Consider the following 27,332-nt stretch of genomic DNA (forward strand, 5'->3'; position numbering starts at 1 on the left):
TTTAAATGGCCCTTTCCCACATGCATATTTTTTTAACTCCTGTCACTCCAAAAACTATACACACAAAACTAATTAAGCCTACCTCAGAGTGAACAGCTAGCACAAACTAGGACTGCTTAGATCTCTGGCTGACAACTTACCAAATCATTAAATTGTAAAGCATGATGACATTATTAACACATTAACAGACAAATGGAAGCATTTTTATGATTTTAAAAAACAGAATTTTAAAGAGACCCAATTATTCTCTTGTTTAGTATCTTCAGAACACCATCAGAGATGCATTTCTCAGTTACAATTTTTGAAGTGTGTGGAGTAAAGGAGCTGGAATACAGCTAGATCAAGCTGTACTATGTACAGGTCCAGGTACTCAACAAATATCAGACACAAAATAGATCTCATAGATCTTTGCCTGCGCACACCCAAGATAAAAGTTTAAAGCACAAATGGTAACATACAAAAGCTAAGGAAGAAAAATAAGCACTCATTTCAGATACGTAAGAAAACAATCAATTAATGGGCAAACTGAAATGGACAGCCCTAAGCTTTACTGTAAATGAGAGTCAGTGGTCTACAAGAGCTCAGTAGTTTTTATTTGAACTTCCTAGTATTTCTTATAGTTGGTCAGATAGATTTAGCTTACTATCCATCCTATCACTTTCTAAATGGCTTCTGTAGATGAAGAAGATGAAGACAAGAACGAGTAAATTTCAGATTGGATGACCTGAAAGAAATATTGCTATGAAAGATTTTTAGGCACCTCATCATTGACAATCACAATCTCAGGCTAACCCAAGTGAAATTTATAACAACATGAATGAAATAAATTCAGGCACCAACGCCAAAATGTATTCCATCCAGTTCACACTGATTTTGTTTATTTTAGTGGCTAAGCGTTCACCATTTACCTAAACTAAATCATGACAGAACAATCAAAAGTGCTTTTCTATTTAATTGTATTTAATTCCATTGATGCTTTTGTTTGTGTTTTATATAGTAGTAAATTAATTTCAACTCTAAGAAGCACCAAAGAATTTCTTTGCCCACAGTTTCCCACCCTCCAGTTACTTTCAAGTTCATTCAAGACCATACGATTTAGCTGCTTCTCCTACGTCGAAATGCAAAAGTCCTTTAAAGACAGTGGTATGCTCTTCTATAGAGGAAAAGGGTTGGTCCCTTAAGTTTCAATCCCAATTTAAAAATGAGCCCAGAAATACTTTCCCCAACAGAAGAGGTCAGGAAAAAAAAAAAAAAAAAAAAATCTGTGTAAAATATGTGTGTACAAAAGCGCGTGTGCATGTATGTATATTGTATGTCAGTGTAGTAAGGGTCAGGAATCCTTGCTTTCTGTTTCTGTCTTACTGAAGACAAAAGCCAAGGCAACTGTGTTATGTCAACTCACACTCTTGCCATAATAAGATCAATGTTTAAAATACATGTGCAGATCTCAGGAATTCCAGTAATGCTTTTAAATATTGACATTTCAAACTCAGGTCCTCAGTAATTATATAACCCAAATACCTCCTACCTAAACATGTAAAAATAGGCTTATCCTTTTCAGAAGTGTCCAAAGGGCTTGGGGACTTGGACTAGACGACCTTTAAAGGTCCCTTCCAACCCAAACCATCCTGTGATTCTGTGAAGAAATATATCCATTTTCAAACATCATAGGTGCATGTTATTTCAGGATAATGATACGGAATTCAAATTATAAATATGAACCTCTTCCAAATTTATTCTTTAACCAAAGTCCTAAACATCCTGAGGAAGACAAATTTCTGGAAGTTACTATTTAAAAATTATAGGGACAAATGTAAAACAAGATGTACAACAATCATCCTAGAGAGCCTACAGCATCACTATCACTGCTTCCTTCTTGAATAAGAAGCATGATTCAGATTCAGATTTTGATTTTTAGTTTACTCCTATGACTCCTCTGTTCCACAGACTGTTCTACTACTACTTACCACTTTCTGGTATTCTGTACAATCTCATTATTGGAGAACATGAGTATGTCAAAGTAGTTCAAGTACTGCATGTTTTTTTTTTTTTCTCCCTTTACTCAACTTAAAGATTTTCTTTTCCAAAAAATGCCCTGTATTTAAAACTTGAAATATTTACTCAGAAGTATTAATTGTATAAAATAGCCACAAAACTCTTTTAAGTGTTAAACAGAGTATTTTCTCTTGTACAATATGTGAAAATAAGGTGACAAACTCATTTGGTGGAGTGTCACAAGATGTGTATAAGATCATACACAATTCATGATATTGTAATGATCAATCAAAATACTGCACAAATTTTCTGAAAACACAGGTAATTATTAGAAAATAGGTAATACTTATTTGATATGTAATTAGCAGCAGTATCTTATAGCCTCTTTTGATTCTGGCTACAAGCAATCCAGTAGAATGATAATTTCTTTACATCAGTTATGAAGTTTAATCATCAGCTCTTAGTGGCCAAAGATTTATTTGTTTAACCTGTTCAGTAAGCATGAACTGAGAAGACCCCATCTCCTTTTTCTTTTAATATTCCAAAGTTTGCCAAATTCAACTATGGAAAATAGAAGATTCACTGATTTAGAAACTATTTACTGCTCCATCATCAATAAATGGCTAATTGTATGAAACTAAACAGTCATGTTTATAGCATGTACAGAAAAATAATTACTGACAGATTAAAATCTGTCACCTTTGGGGTATGATGCACATGGTCTTCAGCCCTACACTACAGTTTAGGATAGACCACTAAATGTTCTACCAATAACTGGGACTGTGAGGAGAATTTGGGAAGTGAATATTGACATACCAAAATGTCAATTTAATCTAAGGATAGATAATAGGCAATAATGCAAATTTGACTGTTAAATACCACAGAATCTTAAATATGCAGAAGATAAAAATGCAACTTCAAGAAACATTGCAACACACTCACAGCAGTGTGTCTGGTACCAGGGAAAGGTCAGGTGATTTGGGGGGTAGGGAAAAAGATTTAGAATAAAATTTTTTAAACTCCACCCCAGATCAGTAAGACAACAGGCTGAAAATCCTCAAGTTAAGTGCTGCTTTGCCCTTATTTTCATTTCAGCTTACCCACTCTGTGATCTAAACCTGCTATTCATCTCGGCCTAATGGTACTAGCAATACTCAACATTTCCAGGGTTCTCTTTCAAAATAGCTTCCCAGACCCAAAGCACAAATTGATGCCATCTGATAGCTTTTATTTCCTCTTCCTTAAGATTATGAAAAATGATATTTTATGTCAAAAATAAAAAGTTATGTTTTATTTCTCTAATACATCTATTTCCATTTATGGCCCAAATTCAAAGGAGGTGGTGTGATTTTTATCAGTCAACAAGGAAAATAAGACAGTGTGCACAAATACTCACTGTAATGTTATCCAAGAGCTTGGCCATATGCTTAATAATTTCACCATGGTGTGCTGGCTGGGTTTGCAGCAGTTTCTTAATGACAACAACACTTTCAGCAACTACAATTTCTGTTTAAGACAAAACAAATTATTAATTTTAAAAGCATTTATGCAAAAGATAAAGCCATAAATAATTGATTGTAAAAGATGCTATCAGCTTTCAAAATATGTTTTGCAGAACTGAATTCTATTTACTTGGTAACAAAGATGTAGACCACTCTACTAATACAACTTCAGCTTCCAGAATCAAGTTATAAGCAGCAAAAAGAAGACAGAGAAATGTTCCAAAAATATCAACCTAATAAATACTTTTTTTGAAATTGCCTTTTAGTAAAGCTGCACTTTGTATTTTTCCTTTTCAAATTGAGGAACAACACTAAAAAACATGTGTTTTTCATTGAAATTATGTATATTGATAAGTAATTTGCTGTCTGCATTAAAAACATACACACTTGCTTCATTTTCAAATAAATGTACAATGTTAAAAGTAACAGCTCATTCATAAACATGAGGAATATCTAAACATCTCGTTTGCACTTTTTCACCTTCTAAACAGTCTCTCTCAGGTCTGTAATCTAATCTCTAGTACATTCAAATGAAGCTTCTAAATACCAAACTGTTGTAAGATTTATGCCAAAATCATGCATTGGAATGCTTAACTACTGTAACAAGTAACATTCATAGCCTGATCAACTTGTATGAAATGTACAATTTTTGAAGCTGAAAAAAACCCACTGGTGCAGAGGTAAGCTTCTATGCAAGAGTAAACTCATGCTGTAAGGAAAGATGAAGGAAAGTCAAACATGGCTAAAGCTAAAACCAAAACAAAGACTACTGTAGAAGTTCGACATAATTCTAATTTTCATTTATACTACTAAAGGGGAATTATTTCTCCTAAACTATCAATGTTTAAAACAAAGGAAAAGCCTAACTACCATTTATTAAACATCACAGAGGTATTCCTACATTTCAAGAGTTAATCTGACACATGGACCATTCATTCAGCAATCAAGCAAGCTGAAGTTTCAAAAGAACAGTATGGGGAAGAGATCTCTAAATTTTTTACAATTTCTTTTTTTTAAGAAAGCAAACTTCTTGTGGAGAAAGGCTTTTCAAAAGCTCTGAGTATGCATCATTATGCCATAAGCCTATGAAATGCTTAAATTTTACCTTGCAGCTTTTTGTGTCACCCTTTATTTGACATGACATCTCAGTAATTTTTCTAGACTAATATCTTGCAGCAAGGTTAAAATGTCTGCTTCACATATCTCAAGGTCTTGCAAAATCCTACAGATCAATTTAATTTAGGTTTTGTTTTGCCAGATACTAAAATAAGAAGATAATTCTCAAAATTTTAAAATTACAATCTGGAATATTTAAAGTAGGGGACATTGTAATGACAACCTTCACCATTGAGTGTTTTGTGGTACTACTTAACAAGGAGAATGGTTAAGCAACTGAACCCAAAAAACTGAGTGGACATGAAGTCATTATTAAAAACACTTGTTGACAATGTAGAACTGATAATGATAAAATGAAGTGCAGTAGATGAAGTGTCACCATAGGAACTACTTTAATGCAATCTGTGGGAGAAAATTTAAACGACTGAACCAGAATTGTAAGCAAGTAAACTATTATGGTTCCTTTTACATGAATCTAGATACCAAAAAAGAAACTACAAACAAAAGCAAAATGAATTTGTATTAGAATAAGGACTGACATAGTCCAGAAAAAAAGAGCGGCTCTTTGATGCTTGTTTTGTGCACGTGAAGAATCCCAAAAATGAGCATAAAACACACACATTTAGGTTCAAAGACACCCCTCCCCCCCAAAAAAAAAACCAAAAGGGGGAGATAAAATTGTCATTCTGAATGAGCAGTAAGAAAACTTAAAAATGTAACTCTGCTAGCATTATCAAAGAAAAAGTGCATACAAGGCAATAATAAATGAACACAAGAATTTCAAAACAGAGTGTAAATTATATCTAAAGGGTCATTGTGCTGGTTTTGGCTTGGATAGAGTTAATTTCTTCATAGCTAGTATGGGGCTATGTTTTGGATTTGCACAGAAAACAGTGTTGATAATGCCGAGATGTTTTAAGTTACTGCTGAGCACTCCTTACACAGAGAAGCCTTTTCTACTTCTCACACCACTCCACCAGCGAGCAGGCTGGGGGGGCACAAGAAGTTGGGACAGGACACAGCTGGGACAGCTGACCCCAACTGACCACACGGGTATTCCATACCATATGACATCATGCTCATTATATAAAGTTGGGGGAAGGAGAAGGAAGGTGGCAACGTTCGGAGTGATGGCATTTGTCTTCCCAAGTAACCATTATGCATGATGGAGCCCTGCTTTCCTGGAGATGACTGAACACCTGCCTGCTGATGGGAAGTGGTGAATGAATGCCTTGTTTTGCTTTGCTTGCATACATGGCTTTTGCTTTACCTATTAAACTGTCTTTATCTCAGCCCACGAGTTTTTCTCACTTTTACCCTTCTGATTCTCTCCCCCATCTCACTGTGAGTGAAGTGAGTGAGCAGGTGTGTGGTGCGTAGTTGCTGGCTGGGGTTAAACCACAACAGTCATAAAAAGTAAATCAAATTCTTAAAACAAAGGCTAAACATCACAGAAAATCTGATCAGGAATGCCTTTACCAATAAAGGAGACTACAACAGGTATCAGCAACTTCAATTTTCACAAGTCATAGTAAAAATCTTAGTATAATGTTCACTGCTAGTTTTCTTCAAACAATTTTGAAGCAATATGGAAATGAATTCTCTGAGTAGGATAATCTCTGAAGACTCTGTAGCATGACAACTTCTCAAAAACCTAAAATACATTCAGTCACAAAATGTTACATTTTGCCAAATAATGATGTATATAAAAAATTAACAGCGTAGTGGACAGTAACTTGTGGCGACTGAATTACAGACTTTTTCACAATTGAGAATTTGGCCACACTGTAATAGCACCTCAGAAAAAGACCTTAGCAAGGAGTGTATTATCAAAGAACATTCAAAAGTTGCGTTCTGAAATACTACATTTGACACCACTGGTGTTGAGTCAAATTTTCTTCTGCTTACATTAACCAATACTTGCAGAAATTAAAACACACAACTGAAGATTAACTTATCCACAGTCTATAATTTGTATAATCACTATTTCTAAAAGCAGCAAAACTGCATCAACTGTTTTTGGAAGGAATATACCAATTAACTCTCATAGCAAGGCTATAAAAGTGATTAAGTGCACCCTCAGCAAGTCTGCAGATGACACCAAGCTGACTGGTGCGGTTGACATGCCTGAGGGATGGGATGCCATTCAGAGGGGCCTGGACAAGCTCAAGAAGTGGGCCCATGTGAACTTCAGGAGGTTCAACAAGGACAAGTGCAAGGTCCTGCACAGGAGGTTCAACAAGGACAAGTGCAAGGTCCTGCACATGGGTCAGGGCAACCCCTGGTATCAATACAGGCTGGGGGATGAAGGGATTCTGAGCAGACTTGCAGAGAAGGACTTGGTGGTACTGGGGGATGAAAAGCTGGACATGACCCAGCAATGTGCACTCACAGCCCAGAAAGCCAATCATATCTTGGGTTGCTGAAGAAGCGTGGCCCGCAGGTCGATGGAGGTGATTCTGCGCCTCTACTCTGCTCTGGTGAGACCCCACCTGAAGTACTGCGTCCAGCTCTGGGGTCCTCAGTACAGGAAAGACATGGACCTGTTGGAGTGGGTCCAGAGGAGGGCCACAAAAGTGATCAGAGGGATGAACATCTCTCCTGTGAGGAAAGGCTGAGAGAGTTGGGGTTATTTAGCCTGGAGAAGAGAAAGCTCCAGGCAGACCTTATTGCAGCCTTTCAATACTTAAAGAAAATACTTTAAGAAAAACGGGGACAGACTTTTTACTAACTAGGGCCTCTAGCGATACGACAAGGGGTAATGGTTCTAAACTAAAAGAGGGTAGATTCAAGATATAAGGATAGAAGAAAGATTCAAGATATAAGGAAGACAATTTTTATGATGTAGGTGCTGAAACACTGGAACAGGTTGCCCAGAAAGGTGGTAGATGCCCCATCCCTGGAAACATTCAAGGTCAGGTTGGATGGGGCTCTGATTAACCTGATCTAGTTGAAGATGTCCCTGCTCATTGCAGGTGATTGGACTAGATGACCTTTAAAGGTGCCTTCCAACCCAAACCATTCTATGATTATTTGGGTTAGGTTATACAAATGGTTAGAACTAAAGTTAAAAGTCAATTATTAGAGCTAAGTATCCAGACAAACATTAAGTTTCTGCTTTTCAGAACTGCCTGAAGTCTAAGCTTTTACCTGGTTAATTTTTCCACCCTTATGAATAACAGAACTCTGAAACCACATTAATACATATAAACTGAATGGTACAAGGAGTTGGTTTTCTTTTACGTCATTCTAACAGTAATTCCAATAGATAGGTAGTAGTTACCTGATGTATTAACAGTTCCAGTGATTTTACAACTTGCCTGTTCAAATTTGTATAGATTGGTAGGAAAAACATTGTTTTAGCTATACATCCTACAATTGTGTTTACATTCTCTATTATCCGTAACCTGCAACTTTCAACAGAAAATGAAAGTCACCCATCTGAGAAAAACCTGCAGGATCTCTAGTATATGCAGTATAGACAGACAAAAGAGACTAGAGACTCCCTATAATCCCATCTGTCTCTTACATCTAAAATGTCTTTTATGTCACAGTGGGGCCAGTGGTCAGTTGAAATTATCAAGGCAATTGCTTAAAGGAAATGCATCAGTCAAATGCCAAATGTCACACTGAAGAGCCAAAATAACTTTTCTTTTTGTACTTCCTTCAGCAGCTGAGGAAGGAAAATAATTCTCAGCTCTCAACATGACTTCCAGAAACAAGGCTCTGGGGAAGTCGAGAACCGCTCTTCAAATTTTCTTTGCCTATTTACGAGTGCTTTGTTTAAAGTCAAATTTCCCCTACTCAGGGAAGCTGGGGGCTGTGGTAAAAAAAACCATTTGAATCACAGAAGCACATACAGAAACTATAAAGTTCAATGATGAGACACTCAAAGAGCTCTGTGAAGAGTTATCCCAGCTGGACCTGACTGACTCCTGAAGATTGTTTCGTATAACGACACTCTGCCTCTCAGCACCCATGTTCCAGAACGATTAATGGCACAGCTCCTGTGCCAGATACAGCCAAGATATCTTGGCTGTTGGGTTGTATCTACAGTAAAGGCCTTTCCAGAACAAGAGCATAGAATTAGAAGGCGGTTTTGCCACAAGCTCATTCTTCAGGATTCTATTTTGATTTGGTAGAATTAATTTGCTCACCTCTCTTCCACACTCAAGTGAATACCCCATAATAAGAAAACAGTGTAGAGAAAGCAGAGCCAACTCTGCTTTCAGGGACCTTGGAACCTGCTGGACTTACCAACTTGGGCTTCACACTATGCAAAGGCAGCACAACTGCTTCCAGGCTTTGAAAAACCATGGAAGAAGTAGCACAGCAAACAGATTGCTTGCACACTTTAAGGGTGAAAGTTGGAGGAAAGCAAGATTAACCAAGACTCTTAAATCTATTCTCCTACACATGCTAGATCTCTTTTTTTCTCCCTTACCATGCCCAAAACTCTTTTTATGTTCAGTAAGCTGTGACTATCGGTAATTTCCTGCCACCTGAGGAAAGGTACCATGTAAATTATGCCATTTTATTCATTCCTTGAAAGAAGGAATAAAGACACTGCAGCTATGGTAAAGCAATTTGCCAGCTGCCAGGTTTAAAAGATCCTCAATATATCCTTTGCAGTCTTTCAGAAGAGTAAGCACAAGAAGATAATTTTATTTGCTAGACAACTACTTAGAAACAGTCAAGAAAAATAATCTTGTTGAGACAGACCTTTGTATCCATGCATGTGCATATGTGTATGTGTATATATTAATGAAACTACTTTGAAGAAAATGTTAAATTGAGAAGCTATGATAAAAGAAAAAAAGCCTTTTCCTCTTATCTTGGTTCCTTCTTAGCAAAAAGAAAAACAAAGCAAGAAAACAGAACAAACTTCGTTAAGTAACAAACCTCAGTATTCCAAAGTGATAGTTTTATTATTTTATTTAAGACAGGAAAAAAAAGGGAATTTGTACATGCTGAAAGGAGCCTATTGACCTAGAGGAAGATTGCTAGTAAATTAAGCAGAATCAAGAACAGGCTTTGAAGCTTGTATTTTTAATACGGTCGTTGCTGAACGTAATACAAATAGGTGCATTGTGCAGATACAGCCTTGTAACATAATATGGGAAGATATTTTAAACACAGTTAATAACCAGAAAAGCATAAAGGGACATAAGACCTGGAGCACTGGGAAATTAAAGTTACATATATTAAAACTACAAAGCTATACACTGAAGCGTCTCAGGAACTTCTGATACAAGGTGAACTGAGAGAGAAGGAGGACTTGTAGTTCATAAAGCAAATAAGAGAAAGCTCTGAGTGTATCAGTGGGTCACAGTATGACTATGTGCTGCCAAAGTGATGTCCCTAACAATGGCCTTCTTAGGATTACCATGAAAAATATGTCCAGCAGATATGGAGAGGAATTAATGCTGGTTTTCAAAGCTTACAGTAGATCTCACCTGTGTTCTCTGAACAATTCTAATTACTCCAGGCCACCCCAAAACCATGCTTTTCCTCCTTCCTGACATTATTATTTTTAACTACATCTTTCTTAACTCTATTTCCAATATTTAACCACATCCATGTAGACTGTACATTATATAATAATCTTCCAATTCTCTTATTGACTTCTGTGCAATATTAATTGGTAACTGGTAAGAACATACAACATTATCAAGTACTGATTTACAGTGCTGCTATATCCTATTTGACTTTATCTGCTCCTTGTTGTGTTCCTTAGTGACCTGCAACTCCATTTCACTATATAAAAATAACAGAAGGCTACAGTACAAAATCAAGCCAAATATGGGGCCGTCTACCTGAAACTATTTAATATGTTTTTTCAGTTAGGCATTGATGCACTAAAAAAACCCCATTCCAAGCTTTCAGCACCCTCTACAGGCTAACTGTTTTGATGCAACTAAACATGTAACGTAAAACTACTGGCATCTATGATAATCACAACAGCACACTTTAATAATTATGGCATTTTGAGAAAAAACAGGTAAACGTGTAATTGCAGGCCACAAGGAATTAATTTCACTAACAAAAGAGAAAGTAAGTACCCAGTGATTATGAGAGCCTTTTGAAGTGCTTCAAACAAGAAGCAGCACCAGAATCACAGAATCACCAGTCACATCAGCTAAATTCTTATAAAAGTAAACTCCCATATACTTTTTAATGTGATCTGCTCGGTGTGGTTCTCATTAAGAAAAGTTTTCATGCAATCAGCTACTCAGAAAACAAACAGAACATTTAGCTTACCATCCCTGTTTGACAGCAAACACACGAGGCCGTTAAGGCATGTGTCAGTCACTTCGGTGATATTAGTTGCACATCTGCCTATAGCCTGAATTGTAGCTGCAGCAAACTGTTTATCTTGGCTTTTCACATAAGTCTAAGGAAACAGGATTTTCATTAGTCAATACATAAGTCTTGTCAACCAAAGACTTACCATATTATACTCATAAGACAGACATATTGTATAAATTCAATCTAGAAAGCTACACTGCACATTAGAAGTTATACTTTTTCACCTCATTGTTACTTTTAGAAGACATTTTCTTGCCAACTTTGGTCGCCCATGGCCATGCAAACCTCTGATTTCAAGAAAGCTTGGGGCAGGGGGCAATTATCCAAAACCAGTAATTAGTTTGTGTGCAAGGTTGGAGGAGTTGATGAGCTCTCTCAGAGAGGTTTCAGTTCATTTAACCAGGAACATCTGTGAAACTATGAATAACCTACCTGCCTGAGAAACAGTACCTTTCAGAGAAATCCAGCCAGAGAACTGAAGCAATGAAAATAGATGTCATAAGCGAAGAGGAAAGAAAGAAAGGACAGACACTGTTTCACAATATAGGCAGAACATCTTGCTCTTACATATACAGATATTGGACATAATACTATTTCATCAACATACTTACAGAAATGAGGTTTGCCAAAAAATGCTAATGGCCAAATACTGCTAAAATTAAGACCTATCTAGTGACTTACAGTGTCAGTCAAGTTGGTAGAATCACTTTTAAAGAATTTGGAATGATTGAGTTTGTCTCATCACTTTTTTTTTGGTAGCTGGAAGGAGAGTGAGAAACAAAACATTGAAACTCCTTTCCACATATAAAAGGCTCCATTATCCATTATGATATGAGACAGTTTCATTTTCATTCCAAGAACATTTTACCCTGGAAAAGACCTTAACTTGAAAAATTTAAGACTAAGAATCTAGATGAAATATCCAATAATGGCAATTGGCCAACAGAGAGTGTTTCATATAAAAAGAATACACTTTTGCACAAACCTGAAATTCTCGAAGCAGAGTTGATATGTTGGCTTCATTTGCTAAATTTGTCAAGATTTCAAGCTACAAGAAAAAACCCAGATATTTTATCAAAAGCTAGAATAAAATATTAAAAACAGTACCGCACATACACTATACTTTTATTGTATATAAATAAAACATAATACTACTAAAAATACCACTTAGAATTCAATAGAGTATACCAGATTTCAGTATAAACTGGTAGCAGCACTGCACTCAGGAGGAATATTCTCCTTGCAAGTACACACAAGGTTTTCAAAGCAGGACTCGAGGGTTTAGTGATGCATTTTCTACGAGTTCTAGCTTTAGTGTTGTATTGCATATCAAATGGGCTTGAAATACTTCTGGCAGCGTGGTTTCCAATGTTATACAACAGGCCTTAGCATATAAGAACCATGTGACACTGTAAGAAGAAATAATGGAAATAACAACTGCAGCTGGGGAGCAATAAAGTGTCCATTATATTCAGATGAACTGCAATAAAAGACTTAAACTCAGGAAAGAAACAGTTGGATCTATAAGATTCCTCAGATCTTAGTCAACATCAACAACATCAGACCCTGAAAGGCCTCCTCTTTGCTCCTGGTGAACATGAGGATGATACACAACACTTGCATATATTGTTAAGATGCTATGCTTCCAGGCTGTTTTAACTTTGAAGAAGAAATAATTCCAATTCAATCTGAATGGGGTAAACTGAAGAAAAAGACAACTCTGTCTCTGCAAAGGGACGTCATGCCTCAGAAATCTGTTGGTATTTTTTGAGTTGGATGCATACAGGCAAGGACATTTAATTGATACAGTCCATCTGTACTTCAGGAGCAATTTGATAAGACCTGTCACCGAAGGCTCTTAAAGATACATATCTAGCATAGCGTAAAAAGCAAGTGGATAAATTAAAGAGGGGAATAGGCAGGAAAACAAAGAGACTATTTTACAGTACAGGAAGGCTATCGATGGAATCCCGTGAGTATCTTTGTTGGTCTTTTGCTTTTCAACTCATATATGAACTATGGAAGTAATGAGAAGACAGGTGACAGTTTTCAGAGAAATGAAGACAAAGGCTAAGAAAAGCTACATAAAAACTTCAAATATTAGGTGACTGGTTGATAAAATGGCAAAAAAACCTCAACACATAAATGTAAACTAATGTTCATAATTGGGAAAAACTTTAACTTTACAGAAAATGATAGGCTCTCAGCTGATTACTACTAATTATAACTGAGAATTTGTGGTTAAAATAGGTAACTCCATGAAAATATAAGCTCAATGCTAAGCAGTGATCAAAAAAGCAAATTATGTTGGGAAAGAAACAGAGAACAAAACAGAAGTCTAAACAGTGCAGCAGATGAATTCCAGGGTGCTCCTACATCTTAAATACTGCCATAGGTCTCGTCTTCCTATCTTAAAGCAGACAGGATGGAACTACAGAGGTAGGGGGTGGAGAAAAGCACAAGATTTTCTTACACGTGTGACAGTATAGCTTGTCCTAAATTCTTCAGCCACCAAGAAAGAACTGAGGCAATGAAAGGAAAAAACACAATTTCTACTCCTCCACTTCTTCATCATTGTATTATTAATTAATATGGGAATTTAAATATATCAACTTTCAATTATTTCAGGAGTGACTTTTCCTGGATAACTCTAAGTCTTACCAGTATTCCGAACAGTTTTCATAATCATTAAATATGGGGAAGATCTTTTTGCCTCCAACTGCCTCAAATTTACTTACATTTAATGTCAGACTAATAAAAACATGATGGGTTGGGCATAGCCATCTTGGACTGCACCATTCTGCACATGTAATGAGGGTGCAACAGGGATGTAAAATGAAAATAAGGAAAAAAATAATGTTTCTTTAATAAACCTGTACCTTTCACTCCTAAACACAAGTGCCTATGACAATCTAAAGCAAAACAAGAGAAAAGGCACATAATAGTAGACAATTTTTTAGCTATTGTTTTGTCAAGGATTTCACATCCATTAAAGACTAAGAATAGAGAAAAGAAGAAGACAGCCTAAAACATGTATTGAGATGTGGCCTTGAGGAAAGCCTAAAGTACTTCTCATGTCAAATGCTGACTTAAAAGGGAATTTGGGACTCTAACACTGTCCCACTTTGTTCTGGGAAACAGATTTAAACTCTTTTTAAGCTAACAGTATCAAAGACTGTCTGATTTCATTTCTCTTCATTTGAGAAGATTCTTCCTCCCATGAAAACAAACTCTAAATGTTTGAATAGCTGGTTAGATAAAAATAGTAATGCTCTGTATCACTGAAAGGTACCAAAAGCTGTAGTGGAGAACAGCCCATCTGCCATCTACAACATGGTAACAAGGGAACTTTCAGATAGCCTGACAAGCCTGAAGGACACTTGTGGACTTAACTAAAAGCCACAACTCCACACTTCTTAGTGAAAAAAAGGAACAGCACACAATGATGTGTGGCATATCAATGCAAGAAAATTTTACCTTCCTGTTGCAAACAGATTTGTCCAGCAGTATATAGACAAATTAGCCTTTAAACTCACCTTCAATGTTTTGATCATTGTTGGATCAGTTGACCTAACATAGAAACTCTTCAGATAAGGCTCAAACATGCCCTGAAAAGCAGAACATATTTAAGTAGCTTGCCTATGTTTCATACCAAATGCGATTTAGGAAATTTTAAACAGGGTATACCTTTCTTTGAATTGACATAGTGGCAATATTTTGCAGAACAATATACTGCACCTCCCTAGAATTTGAAAAGAAAACCAAGAGTTATTCTGCATAATTACAGACACATAGAATAATGCAACGTGATAAAGAAAGTCCAATTCTGTTTGAATCCAAAGTTAGTTATACATTTGACTTGGCACAAACATAGAGGGAAAAAGCTTATTGCCAGCTGCTACAAGTTCATCATCTGCTTCACAGAAAGATGCATGATGAAAACAGGCTCTCATTTTTAAAAACTTCAATATGCAAAAAAATCACTGACACCAGTGCAATGGTGCAATACTTCTTGTAGGCCTTGGGTCTTTGTTTAAACTGAAAATTTATGGAATCATAGAATCATTTAGGTTGGAAAAGACCTTTAAGATCATCAAGTCCAACTGTCAACGATGCCAACTAAACCATGTCCTGAAGTGCCTTGTCTACGCGCTTTTTGAGTACCTCCAGGGATGGTGACTCAACCACTTCCCTGGGCAGCCTGTTCCAATGCCTGACAACCCTTTCAGTAAAGAAAGTTTTCCTAATATCCAATCTAAGCCTCACCTGCCGCAACTTGAGGCCATTTCCTCTCATCCTATCACTAGTTACTAGATAGAAGAGACCAGCACCACCTCACTACAGCCCCCTTTCAGGCAGTTGTAGAGAGCGATAAGGTCTCCCCTCAGCCTCCTCTTCTCCAGGCTAAATAACCCCAGTTCCCTCAGCCGCTCCTCATAGGACTTGTGCTCCAGGCCCTTCACCAGCTTTGTTGCCCTTCTCTGGACACGCTCCAGCACCTCAGTGTCTTTCCTGTAGTGAGGGGCCCAAAACTGAACACAGTACTCGAGGTGCGGCCTCACCAGTGCCCAGTACAGGGTGACGATCACTTCCCTGCTCCTGCTGGCCACACTATTTCTGATACAGGCCAGGATGCCTTTTTGGCCACCTGGGCACACTGCTGGGTCATATTTGTTTAAAACATTGCCATTCTGGCATCTTCAGAAATATCTCACAAATACCTTACAATTTGTCCACCATCTTGAAACTTAAGTATTTCAGGATGACACAGCTGAGAACAAAAACACACCGGCTTTACCTGTAGCGTGGATATGACTGCATTAGTTACAAGAACAGCTAACCCTTGCACAACTAGCAAGAATCGCTATGACTTTTTTGGTCTTAAAAAAATTTCCTAATAATTCTCAAAAGGGCCGGGGTCTCCTGTGACTTAAGAGTATACACTGGCAGGTATATGCATCTATCAAAAAGCAGTACTTGAACATAATAGACTTTGTCAAGATACAGACAATAGAATTATGTAATATTCCAAACACAAAAACATTAAACATGTTTGGAGGATATCCTCATCATTAATGTATTTAAAAGCCTCAGCAGAATTGAGCAAAAAGAAATCTGCGTACTAGTCTAAAGCTTTTAAACTACAGAGTTTCTGCCACCAATTGCTTAAAAACTAAGTAATAATTTACACGCAATTTTTCTGAACCATGAGTGCTCAAATTCTTTCATGATGCAAATCACATCCTAATAGAGAAATCATCACATCCATTATCTCCTCTTATTCAAAACTGTCTAATAGCCCTGTGGTAATTACAGCTGTTGCTTACAAAGAAAAGTAATAATAGAGAAGCACTTAATATCTTTTAAACCTATTTTTATGTAATTCTTACATAGGTACATGGAAATACTCAGCTGCACATGATGAACCAAGACTAGAAATTGCTATGAAATGCTCTTCCAGGCACTCTCACCCTAACTAGATTATAGTGTATTTGACATTAATTTAAAGGCCATAGGCACATAACTTCAAGGGCAAACAGCAAAAGCTTATTTCAGAGTGGCTATAATAGCAAAAGTGTTTCACACAGACTGGTAACAGAGAACAGACATGCCATTCAACATTGGAAAATCAGAAGACTAGCACCATTTTAGGCACTAGTTGAGGTACAGGAAAGATGTGACTTCTCTTTCGATGACATTTGAGTATAAATAAGCAATAAAAAACATGCAAAAATAATCCTTTCAACATGTGCGTATAAGTTTAGTTCTATACATTACCTGTACATATGCCAAACTGCTTTAGCCATTTTACTTATCTTTGTATAAAGAGAATGGGAAGCATACTGTACTATAAAACCAAACATAAAAATAACAGTGATTCATTTTTATCTGAAATAAAAGCATAAATACTCTACCAAGCCCAATTTTACTTCTTTACTAACTTTTAAATGTTAGAGACATTAGCCATATGTAAGCTGCAGAAGCCTACAGAGAAAAGAGCTCTATGGTGACTGGGCTTACAAAAGTTAAAGCCCATCTAAGACAAGTAATCTTGTCAGACACAACAAAAGTGATTTTTTTTTTTTTTCAGTTTTTTGTCTGTTTGATGTGACGAACGTTAAAAAAAAAATCATTTTCACAGCAAAGTTCTAGCCAAAAATACCATGTTTGGTTAGAAAGTTATTCTGAAAACATCTTAATATTATGTCTCCTATCACCCTTTCAAGGCTTTTCATACAGATTTTTTTGTGAATCTGTACCACCAAAACAGACTGCCTGAAGTTCACACTCTAAAAACTGAGGGGAAAAAACCCACTTTTATGCAGCAAATATTGGCATAGTATGCCAAAACTATCAAACACAAAGTAAAAAAAGAGTATTATCTTTTGAAACATGTGGCCAGTGAGGCCCTTCATAGAAAAGTAGACAAGGTCACACTGAAGATAATAAAGTCAAAATTACATGTCCTGAATGAAATATAAACCTGTTCTTTAAAAACAGTCCAAGGATTAAGGAAACATAGGGGATTCAGCAGCATCAAGTGGTATTTTAACAAATACGTTTCTTAGTTTCTCTGTCAACAAGAAGTCTTCAATATGAAGTGCAGGAAAAGAAAATACACATCTGAAGACTTCTTTAGTGCCTAGCAAGACCCAATATAATTAAATTTCCAATAACTTCCAATAATTAAAAAAATTGAGAAACTAAAACTAGTTAGTACTGCCTCTATTTGTATGCTAACTAGGCAGCCATGATTCTTCTCAGCATGAAAGTCATAATTAAGAACGAAACACTTAGGATACTGAATGATCGCTGGATGTGATACTGAAAATGATGGAATTACTTTTAATGACCCTCATTTGTTAAGTAAAAACTAGTATTACAGGACAATTTTAAAATGAAACTGTAATAGTACAACAGTTATATTCTTGTAAGTATGGCTAAACAAGTATGTACGAAAAACTCTCAAAAAAGTAGACAGAGCAATGCAAAGTATGAACTTGACCTACCTGTTACTATGGAGTAAACGCACCAATGACTTAGAAACAATGCCAGCTTCAGATTTTGGTGCCAAATGCCAGTAAAGCTGTGCAACTGCCATTACCACCTAAAAAAAGAACATTCAGAACAGCATGTTAATTTCAAATTGTCACACATATGTATCACATTTGCTTCAGACCTGCAGAACTACCAACTTGCTCTTCTTCAGAAAGCAAAGTGCATACCCACGTTCTTCAAAATCAGTAAAGCAGATTGGGAGGAAAAGCATCAGAGGAAAGATATTTTTACTTCTAAAATCAAAGCCAATTAAGTACCTCTCATTCCTCCCAATATTTACTGTATACTATAATATATAGAAAGACAGAGGAAGAGGGACAAAGACAGAAAAAATGCAGGTAATTCAATTTGTAAACATACTGATATCATCCTTAATAAGTCAGTATTGCTAACATCAGCTGTACAAATTAATGAGGAAATACTGTTTAAAATTTCTGCAAATTTTGTGCTTTTATTTTTATTAAATACAGGTTCAATATTCCCTATTATTTAGTTTCCACTTAAAATCTTTCATTCCATTATTCTATTATGCAATTTATAAAATGACAGCTGCCTTTACTGGCAAATTCTAAAGTCTCAAATCCAACAGAAAGTAAAAACTACAGGGCTGTATACCAACATCCTGGCTAGCAAAAAACTTATAACCCATACTTTTTTTTTTTTTCAAGTTTTCTCATAAGTAAAAGACAAATTGTGAACTTTATGCTAATGAGTAAGTCACATCACAACCTTCCCTTCCATACTGTCACGGTCAACTTTCTGTTCAAAACTAAACAAATCAGAAAGGAGACTCCAAGTAAAGCCATCACTATGACACTTAACTTCGTATCTTAAATCTTAGCACCAATGAAACTAAAATTATTCTTAAACAATAAAAAGTGATCAGAAACATCTGAAAAGAGGATACAACTGGAAGATTTTTAGCAACATACTACAAGGATTTTTCATTACTGACAAAAATCTAAGGTCAAAGAGAAAGCAATTAATTTAATTGCTGGTAAATTCTTTGAAAGGTACAAAAACTGGTGCAACAGCAATTCAAAGAAGCATGATTTCACTTCACAAACTGCACTTAAACATCTCAGTTAACTTTAATATCAGAAAGTTAAAGATCGTAAATGTGAGAATCAATACCATATTTAACAGATATAAAGAAAATTATTTATGGAATGTGGAAGATAAGCAACTGAACCTGTTCTCAGTGCAGTGTGATGGCAAAAATATTTAACACACTTTTTCTTTGATGAGATGAGGAAATATTGTATAGACATTGAACATTGATTTTAACAAAAGGCTGTGCTCTAACAGAATTATTATTGTAAAAATTATTAGACATTAGTCAGAATCTAGAAATATGTTCCAGGGGAAAAACAAAAACCTGATCTGTTTAGCTTATCAAGAACAGGTTGTGAGGTCACTTAATCATGGTGCAGTAATTGTTTTTGCAATGATATGAATATTCATTATCACTGGAAGTCTTTTCCCGAAGACATCTACTCTTGACTAATAGGACAAACTGAGGTTAGAAATAAAGTTCTGTGATCTGAGCAATGTCACTATGATTCACCATCAGCATGGCTTTTTCTGGTTCTAAAAATTTACCTGCATCTTAAAATGTCATGGAAACATTGCAGAGCATACTAAACTCATGATGTTGTATCTATCCTGGAACCCTGCCAAGTCACCAATACTAAGAATCTGACAAAGAATTTAGGCATACAATTGTCTACTTTTACAATGTGAGACTCAAAAGGGAAGCGCAACTTAATGAATGGATAACAACTATGATTTTCTTTGTGAATCTGTACCACCAAAACCGACAGTTTATGCCATCCTAGTTGCTGAGAATTTAAGCATTAAAAGCTAGCTATGGTATAGTCATCATGTGGTATAGTCACCACATGTTGGATTCAAATGTTCTCATATTTTCTCTAATATTTTGTTCGTCCTTAATATTTGGAGCATATATCACATTCAGTTCAGGTGTTTTACTTAGAAGCTAAGTTAATTTCAAAAAAGAACGAACAACCATACTTCTCTAAGTTACTAGAGAGTATTATCATGACTTTTGAGAGGTGTAGATTTTACTTTTCAATCTTTTAATTTTTCTAGAAGCATAGATATTTAGTAGTTTAACATTTTAATAAAAAAGGAATTTGTCATACAGCAGCATTTCGGCTTTGAAGCAAGGGCTTCGTATTCCGTAACAGCAGCCTGTGATCTGGGTCCATAGTGTAGGTGTTTTTCACTTTCTGATCCTTTTCTTTTTGTTCTTCATCAGATTCATAGAAATTATTTTCACTATATTCTTCCATGACCTCATCATCCTACCAAAAGACAAAATGACAAAACCATACACAGAACATTTAAATTGACTGGTTTTATTCATTAAGGAAGTAATATACAACACCACAATTTCATGCAAGATTTATACACTTTAAAAACAGCTATTGGCTGTTCTACCCCGGTTTGCTCAATGCAGTAAATGCACTGACATGAAAAATAGCTTAATAATATATGCAAAGTTTCCTTAAAAATAAGATGAAGTGCTAAATGAAATAATTAATACTCTATAAACTAGATTAGGTATGAATATTGGTCTTTTTTGGACTTAAAGCTTATGATCCAAACCTGACATTTCTGAAAACAGTCATTTAAAATTCTCTCTTTTTTGAAAACAATGCAAATCATATGCATTCTTCCCTCTCCAGCGATATAAGTTACCTGTGAAAACAGCAAATCTTGAAAGAAGGGACAGGGTTATTTTCTTAACAAATTAGATGGGAAAAAGGTTATGTATCATGAGCCTGGCCTTCCCTGATGGAGTACAAGTCCTTGAGCTGTTTAAATAGTTATGAATTATCAGCATAATGTTACTTAAAAAACAACACAACACACCGAAAGAATTCATTAAAGTTTGAGATATTAGTAAATTGGGCCTCTCTTCTACTCCAGAAGGCTAAATAAAAGAATACAAAAGAATATATCTGATCATGTAAACATGATAAATTAAAACAAATCGTAAGACTTCTGATGTGGATCAAAAAGAGAAGAACAGATTTAAAGTGTTTCATTATGCTTATATTTAATTAGCATTAGAAAGTCCACAAACTTAAAGAAAAATAAGATGGAAACCATCAGGATTAAATCAAAACAGAATGTCACATCCCAGGAGCTGGGGTCTGGAAAGCATGTCCTATGAGGAGCAGCTAAGGACTCTGGGTTTGTCTAGTTTGGAGAAAAGGAGGCTGAAGAGTGACCTCATTGCTCTCTACCACTTCCTGAGCAGGGGAAGTGGAGAGGGAGGTGGTCATCTCTTCTTGCTGGTATCCAGTGATAGGACACGTGGGATGGTGCAAAGCTGTGTCAGGGGAAGATCAGACTTGGTCTTAGGAAGCATTTCTTTACAGAGAGACAAAGAGTCAAACACCGGAACAGACTTCCTGGAGAGGTGGTAGTGCACCATACCTGCCTGTGTTTAAGAGGCATTTGGACAATGCTCTTCATAATACGCTTTAACTTTTGGTCAGCCCTGAAGTGGCCAGGCAGTTGGACTAGATGATCATTGTAGGTCCCTTCCAACTGAAAACTATTCTATTCTATTCATAATATTGACAGTACTCAACATTACAAAACTTTTTTTAAAAAATAAGCTACTGACTTCTGCAACTTGTTATATCCAAGTGTGTGTCCTTGCTCTCCTAAATTCTTCCATCTTGCTTTGTCACTAGAACACCCAACTAAGACAAAGAGCCTTACTGTAGCTAGCTGGAGCTATTTACATTACAGTGGGCGGGCTGGTACCAAACACCAACTGTACCAATAGGCTCTGCTTGTTCCCCGGATCCTCCTTCCAGCCCTTCTTGTAGATGGGCATCACATTTAGTAACCTCCAGTCACCTGAGACCTCCCCAGTTAGCCAGGACTGCTTATGAATGATGGCAGGTGGCTTGGTGAGCACTTACGCCAGTTCCCTCAGTATCCTTGGGTGGATCTCACCCAGCCCCATAGATTTGTGTGCGTCTAAGTGGTGTAGCAGGTTGCTAACCATTTCCCCTTGGATACAGGGGCTTCAATCTGCTCCCTGTCCTTGTCTTCCAGCTCAGGGTCTGGATACCCCAAGAACAATTGGTCTTACTATTAAAGACTGAGGCAAAGGTGGCATTAAGTACCTCAGCCTTTTCTTCATGCTTTGTCACTATGTTTTACCCCAGATCCAATAAAGGGTGGAGATTCTCCTTAGCCCTCCTTTTGTTTTTAATGTATTTATAGAAACATTTTTTTATTGTCTTTTACTGCAGTAGCCAAATTAATTTCTAGTTGGGCTTTGGCCCTTCTGATTTTCTCCCTGCATAACCTCACAACATCCTTGTAGTCCTCCTGAGTTGCCTGCCCCTTCTTCCAAAGGTCATAAACTCTCTTCTTTTTTCTTGAGTTCCAGCTAAAGCTCTCAGTTCAGCCACGCTGGTCTTCCTCCCTGCCGGCTCGTCTTTCAGCACATGGGGAGGGCCTGCTCCTGTGCCTTTAAGATTTCCTTCTTGAAGAATGTCCAGCCTTCCTGGACTCCTTTGCCCTTCAGGACTGCCTCCCAAGTGACTCTGTCAACCAAGGTCCTAAACAGAACAAAGTCTGCCTGCTGGAAGTCCAGGGTAGCAGCTCTGCTAAACCCCCTCCTTACTTCAAGAATCAAAAACTCTTATCATTTCATGATCGCTGTGCCCAACATGGCCTCCAACTGTCACATCACCCGCAAGTCCTCCTCTGTTCACAAACAACAGGTCCAGTGGGGTGCCTTCCCTAGTTGGCTCCCTCACCAACTGTGTCAGGGAGTTATCCTCCACACATGCCAGGAACCTCCCAGACTGTCTCCTCTCCACTGTATGGTATTTCCAGCAGACATCTGGTAAGTTGAAGTCCCCCACGAGAACAAGGGCTAGTGATCATGAGACTTCTCCCAGCTGCTTATAGAACATTTCATCTGCCTCTTCAATATTTCATCTGTCTCTTCAGACTTTGGCATAAGTCTGCATTTACCTGAGTAACCAGGTCTGTTTTGGCATGCACCAAGTTACTTCTGTAATTTCTGCTACCACAGACAAGCCTGATTTCTTGATAGCACAGAGTACCAGTATTCTCTTAAGTAGTTTGGGATCTAGGCAGAAAACCTGAAACTGAACCCTTCAAGCTGACAGAGGCACAATTAATTACTGTCAACAACTCAGACCACCAAGCCGAAACTTCATGTCAGAGACCTAGCTGAATTGTTGCTCTGTTCCCAGATAAACTTTGCAGTGCAAGTATTGAAGCTTGTACAAAAGGAGGAGACTGGGGACAACTATTAATTCTCCTCTGAACTGGCACAGAGCTAGCTTCAAGGTGGCAAGTGCAACCGAAGCATCTTGGTATCATAACAAAGGGGGGAAAGCCTTGTGCAGAGATCTAAGCAAGAGTCTTCACGCTCAGCCACAGTGCTAGTGGTGCCCAAGATAAGAACAGCAACCAGAACAGCATGCCCCTTATACTAGGTCTACATCTTAGACTCCAACCAGTAAAAAAGTATGAATGGGGTGTAATGGAGAAAGCAGCACTGCTAACAGTCTAATATTTTTACTGCCAGCACAGGACTGAAAATAAGACTCTTGCCTTTGGAAGATTAAAGTCTTCCTCTTAACTACTAATGTTGAATCAACAACTGCCAGCTTCCACAGATAATTTCCTGCACACTCATTCTCCAATCCTCAGTATCTGTATCGAACCTACACTAAGCTGTGGGAGATGCTTCTTCACACATCCTTGAAGAAATGCCAGATATCGGTGGCACTCAAATTTTACTTTCCCAGATTTCTAATTAGAGCTCAGACTGACGACAACTAGTACATATTAGCAGCTCCATCAGAAAAAAAAAGCCAATACTCTGATCCGTTTTGACAGGGGAGAGACAGCATGAGAGTTCAGGGAGTAGATTCAACCGTTCCCATGCTTTCTCTTGTCCTTTCAATCACTTCAGATGCAGTTTCACAGTTGATTTAAGACTAATCATGCCATTAAAAGTTTGTTGTTATTTTGTTTGTTTTTTAAAAGCACGTTTTATTTTCACCTGCATCAGTAAAATGATCTGGTTCACTTTGTGGTCATAGGATCACTAAAACTGCTGAATTTTCAAAAGCAGTAGGTGGTAAATGGAGTAGGACAGAACAGAGGCATTCTCTTTCAGGGGCAGTCTTTAGTTAAACAGCATTAAGTACACTTAAGAGTTTGTAGTAGCACATGATTCAATTGTGTAGTTAATAGCTTTTCTAAATTGTGAAATCACTGAAAAGTTCAGAACTCTGGGAGAATGAAGTGATTAAAAACTGGGAGAGACCACTAGTATTCCAGACTAGAAATTGCAAATGGACTCTGTGCATTCCCCATCTTCTGCAATTTATTCAATCCAATAGAGAAGTGAGTATTTTAGTGTGAAAGAGCATGCGTAATTCTTTTTTACGTCATTCCGGACCTACAGTTTAGGGACATCTTCATAAAGTATTAACAGCTTAAATGAAGAAACTGCCAGATAACAAGTTCCATTAGACTGTTTTTAAAGTCACTAAGTGAATGAGCTAACATTTAACTGAGATCTTGCTTGAAATTACATTTAATATGGCATTAAAGCTGAGAATGTGCCTTCCATTTAGGGTAAAGCATATTATGTGAACACTACAATTACCTCCAGAGCTTCACACATCCACAAACTCAGAGTTAAAGTAAAACTTCACTGAAATCTGAAGCATGAACACATACTATTTGCCTACTCTACCAGCCTTAACTCCATCTTCTATTCAAAAGCAACTTAAGTATTTGTATTGCTAGGTTAGGTATACCTGACTTTAAAGCTATAGACCTGTTTCTCTCCTCAGATTCATAAGGAAATACACTCACAGCTTTTTTTATTCCTGCAGCAGAATCTTTGGCAGATAAGATTTTAGCTATCTTCCAGAGCCCTTTCTAATATTTTAAAGAACTGCTCTCAAAAGAGTTTTGGATAAGCTGAGTTTTGAAGGTAAAAACAATTTTGGGACTATTCACTAGTCAGTGAATCTGACTGCAATACCAAAACTACCTCAGCCAACCAAGATCAGCAATGTATTTGCTGTATCATGAACAGTATCCTTGGAAAAGGGAAACAGTAGAAAATGTATAGAATGGTTTCCTACTTAAAGAACTAATGATATATCAAGATAGATCTGAAATTTTGATGTTGTGTGTGAACATGCCTACCTAAATCCTTCCATATGCTTCACAGATGGGTTTCAGAACACTATAATAGACCTATCTTTGGTCTATCAGAGCAAACCACAAATCATCCTCAAGTCTGCTCAAAAAGCCAAGGAGATGAGCTGTGACAAGACAAGATTTCTGACAGATGAGCAGACCTTAACTAATCATACTTGCTAATAACCGCATGCTGGCAGAAGTATCCATCCTCTCCACAACAGGAAGTCCTTGCATAAGATACAGGTATGTCAGTGTAGGTAAAGCTTGACATGAAAAATTGCCAGTGGTCTAAAAAAAGGCACAATCCCACATGGTAGAAATATTTGAGAAAGGAAAGTGTAACCGACATAATCTGCAGCCTGGCTGGAGAAAGGCCTTAGAAGGCACAGAGCCAAGTTTGCCACAGACATCTTCAGGTACTAACTGAAGTCTCTAAGCATGAGACCAAGTTATAACTTTCGTCTTATTAAATCAAAGGGAGTTAATGCTCAAAGAATAAAGGGACCAGATCATCCACTCCATAAATAATGGCTTCCTTTCAAGTACTAACCAGCCATCAAAGTATACTCACTCTTTTTTAGGTAGGCTGCCATTATAACCTGTTGTGTGATAAAGAATTGTGCTACTATGAATGGACTAACAGGACCTAGTAATGATCTGATGAGATGCTTTGATGGTCATGTGAAAGTAGGGGAGTATTTCAAGTGCCTAAGTATAAGTATCTAGGGCCATTTTATACTCCCTCAAGTATGGGGAATATATGCATGGGTCTGGCAAATCCTGAAGGTATGCAGCCTACAGGAGATCCGTAATAACTGAAGACTAGGCAGGGCATCTTGTGGCATTTAGAACAACACTAGACCCTCAGATAAATGAACCATATCCTGGCTTCTCCAAAGGTTAAAAGCTTCAGATACTTCCTCCTCTGTAGAACAAAATTAATGAAGCAAGTCATCAAACTCTCCTCCTATTTAAAAACACCTATTGAATCTTTTATTGTTACACTGAAAGAAAACAAGTTTTCAGTACCTAACAAACTCCTGCTGATGCTCTTGTGTGCAGAGTCATTGGAAAGGAATGGTCTGCAGATTACAAGACAGATGAGAAACAAAACAGATCACAGTACCAGGATGCAAGTTACAGTAATGGTTACAAACCGTAGCCATCCTGAATGGACAGAAAGTAGGAGGTGACTCTGCTGTCACCAGACCAGAAGGCCGTGTTCCGTGTGGTCTCAGACCCAATGCATTTACAGCTTTCAGGAACAAAGTTACTTAAAAATGAATGTGAATTTTAGAAACTTAATTTCTCCTTTCTATCACACACAGAATATAAGAAGATTCTGGTAATGAAGTAGTGGTCTGGGATATGACCTGTATTCTACCAGGGAAGAATTTGTAAGGAGGCTTCGTGAAGAAATGTGCAGTCATAGGACCAGAAGGCATATGTCCATTACTCCCTTCTAAATTAAGTCAAAATAGACTGAACACTTTCATTCCAAAAGTCAGCAAATACAGAATGCAATGATTAGGTAGTGTGATACATCAATAATAATATATAGCCTATATTATTTATATAAAATATTCATACAAAATCATCACGCTACCACACATCACTTTCTATCGCTCCACCAGGGACCAGACGTGTTGCTCCTACACAATCAAAAAGTACATACACATTTTCAGTTAAGTGCCCAACAATGGAATTAAGAACCAAAAAAGATCACAAGATCATCATGATATTACTCTGATCTGTTTGAATATTATAATTTTACTTCAATTATAACCACAGTCTGTTCATTACCATTGGGATAAAGAGGTCAGAAGAAAACCTGAGGTTTTGGTTGGATTTGTAGAACTATGCAGATCTGAAACCACTGAAACAGACTTGGATTCCTACAGTGCCCTCTTCTGAGGGTCATTTTTCAGATTACAACCCTATTCAAATGAGTCTGCTGGAATTATACTGAAAATGTAATATATTAATACACTTATATAAAAGATATATAATTACAATAAATTACAATGGAAATTGGTACTTTAGTTTTAATTTTTAGATAAAAGCTACCATGTTCTGGTCAAATGAGATTTCATG

At 37.0% G+C, this 27,332-nt stretch overlaps 1 protein-coding gene across 5 annotated transcripts in view; it reads right to left on the reverse strand.

Moving 5' to 3' along the window:
• Positions 1–27,332, reverse strand: part of AP3B1 (adaptor related protein complex 3 subunit beta 1) — a 164,990-nt gene that overhangs the window by 83,801 nt on the left and 53,857 nt on the right. For all 5 annotated transcript variants that reach the window (XM_030004425.2, XM_030004427.2, XM_041120733.1 and 2 more), the window contains exons 8-14: positions 20,147–20,308; positions 17,933–18,030; positions 14,610–14,664; positions 14,459–14,530; positions 11,908–11,970; positions 10,875–11,007; positions 3,392–3,501 (exon numbers count right to left, since the gene is read on the reverse strand). In XM_030004425.2, coding sequence (XP_029860285.1) covers positions 3,392–3,501; positions 10,875–11,007; positions 11,908–11,970; positions 14,459–14,530; positions 14,610–14,664; positions 17,933–18,030; positions 20,147–20,308 — 693 coding nt within the window. The remainder of the gene's footprint in view (positions 1–3,391; positions 3,502–10,874; positions 11,008–11,907; positions 11,971–14,458; positions 14,531–14,609; positions 14,665–17,932; positions 18,031–20,146; positions 20,309–27,332) is intronic.

The sequence above is a fragment of the Aquila chrysaetos genome, chromosome Z (genome assembly GCF_900496995.4).
Source record: "Aquila chrysaetos chrysaetos chromosome Z, bAquChr1.4, whole genome shotgun sequence".
In the NCBI taxonomy this organism is placed as follows: domain Eukaryota; kingdom Metazoa; phylum Chordata; class Aves; order Accipitriformes; family Accipitridae; genus Aquila; species Aquila chrysaetos.